The sequence below is a fragment of the Solea senegalensis genome, linkage group LG1, assembly GCF_019176455.1.
Source record: "Solea senegalensis isolate Sse05_10M linkage group LG1, IFAPA_SoseM_1, whole genome shotgun sequence".
NCBI lineage: Eukaryota > Metazoa > Chordata > Actinopteri > Pleuronectiformes > Soleidae > Solea > Solea senegalensis.
Window position 1 is genome coordinate 18,350,403 of NC_058021.1, and position 12,001 is coordinate 18,362,403.

General features: G+C 41.7%; 1 protein-coding gene and 1 long non-coding RNA gene across 4 annotated transcripts in view; one reads left to right on the top strand and one right to left on the bottom strand.

The window, feature by feature from the left end:
- Positions 1–12,001, bottom strand: part of LOC122773462 — a 34,313-nt gene that overhangs the window by 4,889 nt on the left and 17,423 nt on the right. The window contains exon 4 of one of the 3 annotated variants that reach the window (XR_006360895.1): positions 314–659. The exons of 1 other annotated variant lie outside the window; for it this stretch is intronic. This is a non-coding gene — a long non-coding RNA (uncharacterized LOC122773462). Of the gene's footprint in view, positions 1–313; positions 660–4,693; positions 5,307–12,001 lie in introns of those variants that run through there. One more of the 3 variants, XR_006360894.1, reaches the window with a different exon arrangement.
- Positions 1–12,001, top strand: part of pappa2 (pappalysin 2) — a 79,061-nt gene that overhangs the window by 1,507 nt on the left and 65,553 nt on the right. Inside the window, exons 2-4 of the mRNA XM_044032167.1 lie at positions 4,173–4,405; positions 5,551–5,778; positions 5,882–6,480. Of these exons, the coding sequence (XP_043888102.1) occupies positions 4,173–4,405; positions 5,551–5,778; positions 5,882–6,480 (1,060 nt within the window). The remainder of the gene's footprint in view (positions 1–4,172; positions 4,406–5,550; positions 5,779–5,881; positions 6,481–12,001) is intronic.

Sequence of the window (12,001 nt, forward strand, 5' to 3'; positions counted from 1 at the left end):
GTTTTCTAGGTGCTTTAATGGCACACTTAATCAACATTCAACAAGAACAGTGTTTATTTGGTTTCTCAGTCCTGTGTCAGCAGTCAGTTTTTTAGTAATAGTAGGTGGTAGTTCTTAAATGAAAGTTGAGAACTTTCAATGGCAATGGATAACAATATTTAATAATATTTTAGATCGCACTAATATGGTCTCAGGATTTGGAATAACATTCTGATGACAAACTCATACATGTTTATATTATTGTTATGGCTGGGCAGTAATTCACACAGACATTTCAGGGGCAGGGGCTCAAGAGGAAAAAAAGGGCACCACAGTGGCTATACTTATTTATTTCATAACCATATAGTTGTGTTTTATGAGCCATCTTTACAAAATTGCTGTGGGGAACAAAAGAAATTACAACTTATTTACATGAGAATGTATGCCTTAGGCCACAAAATAAACAAAATTAATAAATATATCTTTCAAAAGTGGCCCTCACCTGCTAAAAACAGGACTGACAGATGGACACAATGTGAGACGACTGCAGGCAGGTTGAAAAAACAAAAATGGCCCATGTAAAGTGTTAAAAGTGAATTCTGCTGCTAAAAAAAACTCCCTGTTATTTAGCAGTTTGACTGGATAAAGGTTTCTTGTCCCCGCACGCCTCTGCACTGCCTCTGCATACACACAAATGCACACTCAGTCAGGTCTGATGTGGCTTAAAAAGGTACATCATTTTTAAAATACCAAACAGTGGCAGAATAAATCAAAAATCCCCAAAAGTTACGCACTGCATGCCCATTAAACAACAGCGCATATAGTGAGTTATTTGAAGACAGGCCACTTTTTTTTTTGTTACAAGTGATTTAAATATATTTTCATTGAACACACAGACTCCACTTAAACATGTGGTTACATAACTGTGAAAGTTCCCAGCGTGTTTCATTCACTCTTCTCCTTCAGAGTTGTGGATTTCCACTGACGTCGAGCAGCGGCTCTCGTCTAGACACATCAGTCTCGTGAAAGAAAATAACGACAAGCCTAATTTAACCATTTTTTTCCTTGCGAGTGAAAACTTCATGTTTTGACAGAACAACACGTTCATCAAACACATTAAAGAGGATAAAAGTGTGATGGTGGAGCGCCGCGGCTGCCCAGATACTGAGGGAGACCACAAACTGTTATGTCCTCTCACATTTACCCTGATCAAAGATCCCACTCCATTATTTACTTACATTACTTTCCACCACTCATTGCTTCCTTATGTGTGGGCAGCATTCACTGGTGCAAGCCTGTCAGGTTTTTTTTTTGTCTTGAAGGAATCTGACTACAGAGTGAAAAACAAACCATTGTTTCCACTAACGATGACATCACTTTGACTTCTAATTCTAATGTTACTCTATGTGTTCCAGATTGTAAGCAGTAGTTGTAAACTAAAAAAAAGTGGTGATGTTCACAGTAGGCTACTGGACAATGTGATGACATCACAGTTTCTACATTTCTGCTGCTTTAAATGAGATATATTAAGAATTTGTGGTGATACTAATTAGGGCTGAACAGTTCATCTTATTTAAATCATTCTATGTTTGATTATTACTTGTTCTTTCTTAATATATTGAGGTGATTATGCTCCATGTCATTTTAAAAATGCAACAATAAATATTGAACTGAAGTCGGACCAAAAGAGTTACATTACAAATCAAATGTGTCATATCTAATTGTGAAACCTGCAAAAAGACACAAATCTAAACAATGTTCTACAAAGGATTACATTGACATAAATATTAGTTGCATTTCCATACTTCTCCAATGACCAATGGCTACCAAAATAGTACTAATACCTAGTTTTTTTTAAAATGGATTATATGTGTGTTTGCAGAGGTGATAATTCACCTTGTAGATGTACAAGACAGTGGTGAGACCAGCGATGATGTATGGTCTAGAGACAGTGGCACTGAGGAAAAGACAGGAAGCAGAGCTGGAGGTAGCAGAGATGAAGATGTTGAGGTTCTCTTTGGGAGTGATGAAGACGGATAGGATCAGGAATGAGTCAATCAGAGGAACAGCAGGTGTTAGATGTTTTGGAGATAAGGTCAGAGAGGCCAGAATGAGATGGTTTGGTCATGTACAGAGGAGGACTAGTGAGTATATTGGTAGAAGGATGCTGGGGTTGGAACTACCAGGCAGGAGTTCTGAGGAAGACCAAAAAGAAGGTTTATGGATGTAGTGAAAGAGGATATGGAGTTAGTTGGTGTGAGAGAGGGGGATACAGAGAACAGGGTGAGATGGAGGAGGTTGATTCGCTGTGGCGACCCCTGAAGGGAGCAGCCGAAACGAAAAGAAGAAGAAGAAGACTGAATTCACCTTGTGGTTTTAACATGAGAATATCATGTATATGCAGCAGATGGGGGTTAAATGATCAAATATAGTCACCGTTCCATGCGTTGTGCTAGAGACCACAAAGCTTTAGTTTGAAATCCAGATTGAATATTTCATGTGCTGTCATGCACTTTTCATTTTCATTCAACCCACACTAGAGGATACTTGGCCAGATCTCGAGTTGAGGCTGGCAGGTTTCCCACACCTTGGTTGACAACAAATTCAAGGAATTTTCAAGGACTTTTTACAGGGCCAGTTCGCTCAAATTCAAGGACTGAATGTGGTAACACAGTTTAGATGGGAGGGCAACCTGTTTCACATTCATTTTTCAGCACGGTCTGCATCTGGACAAGTGATTGTCCTTGGAATCTTGGTCAAAGTCAGTCTTTGTAATTTTCTTTGGCGAAACAGAGATCTTGGACTTTGCATTCACTCTTGCTTAACGTTACTCACTCATTGTTCTGCATGGAATCTCACATAAATGGCGAAGAGAGACGGTGGACAGTGTCCACAACATAGCTAGTAATTACTACGCGATATCTGTTCTGCGTAGGCCTAATATATATACTTCAAGCAATGCAGGGCATGAAACTGTAGGTGGCGCCGTAACAAACAAGAGAGACATTTACCTTTACTTACTAAACTACTTTCTTGCACAAAATTCAATCACTTTCAATGACTCATGTCTATTTAGACCGATTTCAAATTGTAAGTATTAAACATATTTGGGGGCATGAGCAGAACCCCGCAGTGAGCGAGGTTGACTGGGAAACAGATGTTGCATACTTTTGTTGACGAGGGTTAATATCTAAAACTGGCACTATATCTAAAAATAACAGTGGTTATAGGTATCCACTGTGTACATATACACATAAAGCATTGAGGAGGGTGAAGGGGTTCCCTGACCTTTGGTTGTCCCAGAGTTAGACATCTGGGCTGCAGATGTGGATCTGTGTTTGTCTGTTGCAACAGCAGATGAAAACATGATGGTCTTGCCTTGGCTGAGTGAAATCCCTCCATCCTCCCTTTGCCTTTGTGTTCTCTCCTGCTGTTTCTGACTCGGTCTGTTCTCTCCAGTCTCACTCGGTCTCTCTGTGCCTCTGTTCCCTGCAATCACTTGGACGGATTGCTTGTTTGTGTATTTGTTTATCCGTTGTCCTTCAGGGTGATGACAATCTCCAGTCATTGGACTCAGCGAGGAAGTTTTTGCATGATTTCCAGTATTCGTTTAAAGTAATTATTATTACCTCTGCAAAGATAAACCTCATCTGTGTGGGTTTATCTGTAAGTTTATCCTTCTGCTAGCAACTTCCTCTCACCCAAGTTTGATCCCATTAAATTTTCGTAATTCTACTCGAGATGAGGTCACAAAAATTATAAACATTTCAAGAAATCCCTTATAATGTCTGAGGTTGGCACCAGTGCCCCCCACGACCCTCATGTAGAGGAGAAAGTGGTAGAAGATGAGTGAGTGAATTTGAACAAATCTAGTATGTGTATGTAGGATTAGACACACACATTTTACGCTGGATCTGATCCAGATCAAGGATTTGGTGGGAATTTCAATTTAGCATGGGGAGTCCAAGTTAACAAATTCAGATGTGTGTATGTCAGTGACACCTTAACAGATTGGTATGCATTTTGTCATGCTTGTGTAAGAAGGTAATAGCTATAAGCAGGTTTCTATACAGAACCAGAAGATCAAAATGTGAAAAAATCAGGTCCTGGTTTGTAAAACCCATTGGCAGAGGTCGGAGCTCTCTGTGTGCTTGTGTTAATAATTATGTTCCCTCCTCTTTCCTGTGCCATAGGTGTATTTGACAACTGCTCCCATTCACTGAGTGAGAAGGGCTGGTCAGTAGGTATACGCACTGTGGAAACTGCCGGCACCAAAGACGCAAGGTTCTACTTCACGCTCCGGACAGACCGGGCTGTAAAGTCTACCACCGTCTACAGCCACCAGCGATACCGAGCCAGTGTCTGGACTCACTTAATGGCCACTTACAACGGCCACAACATGACTCTGTATGTTGATGGCGCTAAGGTTGGTGCTTTTGGTGCATGATTAAATTTACATTCATTCCAAGGTTAACCTTGATATCTGTTATTAGGTCCATGATATGTCAACTTAACAAACTCCATCTAATGAGGACAGTGGGATGTGCCTGAACGCCTATAGCAAAAACAAGCAGGTCAATTTCAGTGGCTTGCATTGTTGGCTCACTGCAAGAAGGTCACTGGTTTAGATCCTGGTTTGACTTAGAATGTAGGTTTTCTCGGATTACTCCAACTTCCTCCCACAGTGCAAAAACATGCAACATTGGGGATGAGGTTAATTGGACACTATGTGAGAGTGAATGGAGTTTGTATGTTGGGATGGACTAGCGACCGGCCTAGAGCCACAGCCTTTCACCCTATGTCAGCTTGGGTTGGCTCCAGGTCCCCCTGTGACTCTCATGTAGAGGATAAAGTGGTAGAAAATGGTTGGATGGTTACTGCTCATTGCTTCAACATCAAATTCGGATACAATGGTTACAGCCTGTGGAAGTTCCTTGGTGCTTCAATCTTGGCTTCACCGACCATTTAGTTCTAGGGGAAAATAATCTTTGAGCCCGAGCATGCCTAATAAGCTGTAGTTGTGTTGCCAGTTGAAAAATTGTGAAATCACACTGACAGCTGTAAAATTTAAAGGGCTTGGGTGTGAGAAATGGGTGAGACTTCAGATTGCAACAATCAGACAACTTTTCCCTGCTCAACGCCCTCTTACCCAAGCATGACAGCAAAATACAGTAGACCTCCACATACCAAATAAGATGTTACACTATATTACAAGTCACTCCTTCCACTGATTCTTCTTTCTTCTTCGTTGGTTTATGCATTGGGGCTTATGTGGGCAGTGGTAAGCTTCTGCCTCAGAATGCTGGTTGGTTTGTCAGTCCAGGATTCTGTACAAGAAAGCGGCACAAGATGGTGGCCCTTAAATACTTCTAAAAGACTTACAGTAATTCCGAAAATCAAACAATTTACATTTTCAAAGCAATTTTACACTTATTCAGTCATACCTATGGGCAATAAATCCAATTTCTGACCCTTCAGACTATTAAATATCGATTAAATTCGCAAGATAATAAGAGAGAGACATTTGTTTTTAACTCTTCTTAGCTGCTTTTCTTTGTTTTTTTCTCTTAGGTTGGGGAAAGCAACCTGCAGTCTGGGAATCTGTACAGCCCCTTCATGAGGACCTGCAGAACCCTCTTCCTCGGTAGCAACCAATCAGATCTAGGATACAGCTTCAGGGGCCACATAGGGGGCGTGGTTTTGTGGGGATACGCCCGCTCTCATGAGGACCTGCTAAAGCGTCCGCTTCAAACTGACAAGAGCGAGCCGGTCTTGGCAATGTGGGCTGACTTTTCTAATGTAAATACCCTGCCTGTTGTTTTTTATTAGCATTACATTAAAAGCATTACTTAATTAACAAAATAGTATTTTTACGACCGTTCTAAAATGTTCTGACTTTTAGGTGGAACAGCTCTGGAGTCCATATAAAACTGGCCTTCATCCAACCATTATCACCATTCCAGTCCCTGAACGGGAACTAGTCTCCTCATTCCTGCCACCACTCTGTGGCCTGACACTCTGCGACAACACTGACATCATCTTTGGCTACAACAACAACTGGCAGCTTCGTAACTCCAAACAGGTTCGCTACCGGATCGTCAACCTCAGCGAAGACGATGGTGGAAACCCCACGGTATTGCCAGCCCAGATCCAAGTCCAGCACCGGGCTCTTACTGAGGCCTTTCGCCCCTACAACATCACCCTGGATCTGAGTGTACACACTGTCAGAAACTCCAGCCTCAGGCAGAAGTTCATACTGAGCAACTGTCGAATTGGAAAGATCGGTAATCGCCAGTGTGACCCTGAGTGCGACCACCCAAGAACGGGCCACGACGGAGGGGACTGTCTTCGACTGGGACCCTGCTACAACTGGAAGAGGCAGGATGGGGTTTGTAACATGGAGTGCAACAGTATACACTACGACTACGATGATGGAGACTGCTGCGACCCAGAGGTCACTGACGTCCTCAAGACCTGCTTTGATCCTGAGTCTCCTGACAGGTGAAGTGATATATTCTCAATATTTACGTCATTCTCATCACATTGCCGGAGGGCTGTCACTTTTTAACCAGAATTCTTATCTTCGTTGAGATGAAAAAACACAGTGAGCAAAGGCCTTTCTGCATGAAGTTTGCATGTTCTCCTCATGTGTGCGTGGGTTTTCTCCAGGTTCTCCGGTTTCTTCCCACAGTCCTAAAACATGCAGATTTGGCAATTGGACACTCTAAATTGACCATAGGTGCGAATGTGAGAGTGGTTGCTTGTCTCTGTGTGTTCCTGTGATGGACTTGCGACCTGTCCAGAGTGTACCCCATCTTTTGTGCTATATCAGCTGGGATTGGCACCAGTGCTCCCCGCGACCCTAATGTGGAAGATTAAGTGGTAGAAGACGAATGAAAATACATAGCCTAGAAGCACACCATTAGTAAAATAAGACAGGCATGTTTTGTTGTTTTGCTGTGAAAATTGAGGACACAAGCAAACTCCTCCTAAGAAGATGCCCATGAACCTAAAGCACCTGAAAAGTGGCATGTGGAAATATTGGGGGTTCACACCATAGAACCTGTTAGCTCCACCCAAATGAAACTGCAGAGGAGACACTACAGACAGCTAATACAGTCTTGGCTTCGATTCCTCACTCTGCAAATCCCTCATTTTCAAACATAAACTTAGTCACTAGTAACTTCCAATTGCTTCTAAAGTGTAGTCTTATTTTTCTTTTAAAAATGGCTGTTAAGCTAATGGAACACTTTATAAGCCTGTCAGGAAGTGAGAGATCATGCTCCATGAGCCGCTAAAAGGATTTTAAACACAAACTCCTTGGCAGAGTGTCTTGAGAGTTTGAGCAACAATGCCTCAGATTTGATCAAAAAATCGGCAAATTAGAAGTGACATGAAGTAATTAGTGAATAAAAAACAATACATTTTGTCATATTTTTAGACTTAGTCATGGGTGCAAACACAAAGGGAAACAGTAGTGTTCTGCTGTTGTCCCCACATGACACTGGAGTCTAAAAAGTCCTTTTTCATTTTTAGTCCATGTTGAATTGCTACTAAAACAACCACTAAAAGACAGTGTAAATGTTTTCGATAACGTTACCTTACAAAGTCTGAGAGGCCCCCTGTGACGATACATTAAGGAGCTAGCATGCAGTGGCATATAGTCAAGTGGTCAGGAAAACCAGAGTTTGTTTTTAGGACAGTGGATATTAGGCATTCATTTGTTTTCAGGTGGAGGTTGTTGCTGTTGTTGCTGCCTACATAACAAGGCAGAGGTATGTAGTAAGATAGATTGGAGGGACGTCGTACAGTAGTCAGAAGATTAAGTCTTAAGCTAAACATCATGGACACATGTTGCCTCAGTGAGTGATTGAGCAGGACGGTACAATGAACAACAGCACGTAATGCTACATGTACAAATTGGTACTCTCAGAAAGAAGCTCTGTGAAGTATGGACGGTGGGTTCAGAGGCCAAAGAACACTTTTATTTTTACTAAACAACTCAAGCGGCAGCCCGCTGGCTTCCATTTAGTCTGACAGACAGGCTCACGCAGAGTTCCAAATAGCTTGCATGAAGTCTTGCCATGAGGTCGTTGGCCCAGGTTTTTCAAGGCTCTATCCTTAATCCAAATTGTAACCACAAGCTTTACACTGGGCCACTGGAAAACAGAACTTAAGAATTGGAGCTATATTTTAAGTGACAGATTTTAGCATGCGGTGTGTTGGAGTTGACAGACCGTGACAGCTTAACACAAGGATATATTAATGGGTTTTTTTTCTCAAAGGTGCAGGATGGACATTTGTTTCCCATTTACACTCTCTTTACCAATAAACAGGATTACAACTCTTTGTGACGCAGTTACACTCACCACCTTGTGAGCTGTGACGCATGTTAGGCTAAAACAAAATCAATGGTGGCAGCTCCCATCCTTCACCAAATAGAACAGACGTGAAACATAATGTATGCATCAAGTTACGCAGGAGTCCACCAAGGAAGAAGGGCTACTTCAAGGCTTATAGCACTCTCCATCACTTAAATTCCAAACTAGTATTAACCCTGGTCCTGCCTCTGTCCCTGTGTGAACAAGCTGTCTCTGGAAACAAATTCATAGCCTTCATCAACCTTCTGGTGGATGTCTTGAAAAACTTTCAGCTGTTTCTGAGCTGCTCCTCTTGCTGTGCAGCGTTCCTGAGAAATTTGGGAAAAGGATATCGTACACAAGACATCTTGAACCCAGAACTAGCAAAACACTTAAAGTTATCGTGAATTTCACGTGGGTGGGGTCAAATACTTGTCCCATGAACGTGGAAAACAACCCCATTCGAACACAGCATATTTGTATGCAGAATAATACTTACTATACTAGCTATAGTTATCCAATCATCCCTGTCTCGACAGTTTAGCCTGCAGCCAGGAAATGGACAATAATAAAAAAAAGCTGGACAGAAGCAGCATTCTACTCTGATATTTGTAAAAAAACAAAAAAAACAACACACACAAAAATACAAACTACATACAACTAATGTCAATACAATTAAAAACAGGCCATATATTTTGTCAATATTGATCAATAATTCCATAATAACCAATAAATATTTTCATATTTTCATAGTTAGATAGATAGATTTCCGCACCTCCTCTGGGTTTTGTTTCCAGTCCTGGGGAAATCAGGCCCTTGACAAGCAACTTTGACCAATCACAGGACTGTTCAGATAGAGGGCGCCTCCTATTGGCTGTTCTGCTAAGTAGCTGCATATACGTGTGCGCTCACCTTGTGACGTAAACCCTTGCAGTAAATCTCGATAGACTTCCTTTCTATAAGCTCCCGACCCTTACTTAAAACAACAGGCGAATACACAGGAGGCCGGTGTCATAAAAAACTAGGCCCAGCCGGCTAACAGTAGTGCAGAACCTCTGGAAAGGTCCTGACCCCAGCTGTTTAGCGTGCTGTGACATGCCTGCATGTGCACATGTCCCTGGATCCAAAATCGCAAATTAGTAAGGCAGAGAAAGAATTAACATAAGACTGACATTTTGCTGGCATTTGTTGAGCCTTTTTTCCTTTTAATGTTCAGGATCTGGGTTGTTTTTGCCCCACCCCTCATTTTCCCCCTAACGTCTTTTCTTGGCCAGTTTTCCCCTGATTGTGGGACCCCGTTAGTGTGCAGCTGCTGCTGGCCAGCACAGGATCAGAGGTTTTTCAGAGCAGCTGCTGTCACGACAGATTTGTTGTCGAGAGCCAGTTCTACAGTGATGGGCAGGTACACTACGGATTCTGGCTGTACAATAAAGGAATAAGAGCAGGGAGGCAAGGGCAGAGAGAAAGGGATGGAGTGGTGTGGGACACCGTGTCTACTTATGCTAAGACACAGGTCCAGAATCTGCGCACATTTTTGGATTAGCAAATCCTGGACAGTACACCTCTGTGGAAAGTGCTCCAAGCAACTCCCCAGAAAAAAGGAATCCTGTTCCAGCCTTGTTTGATGCTTCACATGCGTGTGAAACTCATGCATGATATTGTTATTTTAGATGCAGTTTTATTGGTGAGCTTGCGGCTTTGTTCTGAATGGTGATTGCAGCTCCACATCTGGATTCAGTCGGTTCTCACAACTGCTTTGTGTTGATGTGTTGGTGTTGATATATACTAGCGATGGCACGGTACCACAAACTCGAGTATCTGCTAATCAGTCTCATACTCATGTTTGGACTTTTGTGACACACATTTGTCATTTTCCCCTGTCATTCTCCTTTTAAAGAAGATATAAACATCCCACAACATGACATTAAATTTTTACAGTCTGCAATAGAAAGGAATTTTTTGGATTGTATCAGATTTTACATTTGTATCTGACCGATATCCAATCCAATGACTGGATTATCGGTATCGGCAAAAAAAATCTGACAAAATTCTCAGTTTTAAACCAAAAAATCTGTGGGCTATTGACTGTCCCTGAGCGTGTCAGCCCAAACAAAAAAAAGTATATTTTGACTGTTTTCATGCCACTGAGTCATTGGTCAGTGCCTCACAATGAGCGAGGCAGGTTAGGTGCCGCAAAGTTGAACAGTCGTTGGATGTGACATTGAAATGCCACATGTGCATGCACGATAATCAAAATCTTAGGGACGCACAACGTCAACATTGATCAGTGTCATCAGTCAAGTCATGCTAGAAATAATCTGCCAATTTATTCAACCATTTTTTGGAGAGTTCTTACTTCCATAACTCATTTACAAAATAAGTGTGTACCAATATAATTTAAGTACAATTTAATGTTCTTTCTTTGTTCCACAAGTTTTGTTGCCCCGAGTAATCGGCAAATTGCCTTCACAACAAACCACCAATCACATTTGTTGACCCCAAATTGCTCCTGCTTAGAGCAGACGTGCTACACAAACACAGACCATCCACCACTGTATTCATGAACAGTTTGGATTATGGAGGTTTTGTATTTGCTTCATGTAAACAAAGAAGACTCATAATACATCCAAATATTTGCCCGCTGCTAGTGTGATATTTTTGTCCTGTGGTACTTGAGGGTTGAAAGTATCTGAGTTGTCAACAATAATTTTTAAAATGGACGCAACATCTTCAGTTTATTTGTTTTATTTTTTTATTTTTGGTGCCGACTCCGCTGTTTGTTCACGCTGCGTTTGACTTGCCCACAAGTTAACTCATAACAGGTTTTTGCCACGATGGCTGATGACTTCCACCGAGGCATCTCAGACATTTTAGAGTCAGCCCTTCAGCGGTCAGTGTCCTGTCTTTTGTAATTGCCCAGCCGAGGGTGATGGATACTCCCGCAGCCTCGGGTGAACTCAAGAGAGAGCAAGGTTTCCCTGAAGCATCTTAAACCTTATTAAGTCGGGCGGCGAGCCTGAGAAAACACACACTTATTTACTGTACTACACTTTTTCTCTGGAGGACGTTCACACACGAAAAGCTCTTGGCTGATGTGGAAAGGCTTTGGACCTGTTTAGAAACTAAGTGCCTCAATTAAAGGGGCATCGACAGAAGTGCATGTGTGTGGATGGGGATTAGTGCTTGAAGCTGTTGGAACAACTTAAACAGCGCTGAGCCAATGAAATATTTAATAAGCAATTGTATAAATATTTCTCGTAAAAAATAAGCACTTTAAGCCTCTCGACATGGAAGTGTAGTTCAAGTAATAATACATTTGAGCTGAGTTTGATCAAAATCATAAACTTTTATGTCTATTTTAAGGAACATACGTAAAACAAATCGTCCAAAGAAACTTGAAGTAACTGTGGTAAAGATGAAAACATGGCTTAATTTAGCTCCACAGCTGACGTTCATCAACACATCATTCATCACACAAATCACATTCATCATCTATTTGATCTTTATTACGATTAAATTAAGTATTAAGTAAGTATTACGTCGTAATTACTAGCAGTGTTGTGGACACTGTCCACTGTCTGTCTCCACCGCTGATGTGAAATGCAGAACAATGAGCGAGTAAAGCAAGAGACAGCAAATGACGTGATGCCTAGAAGATTGAA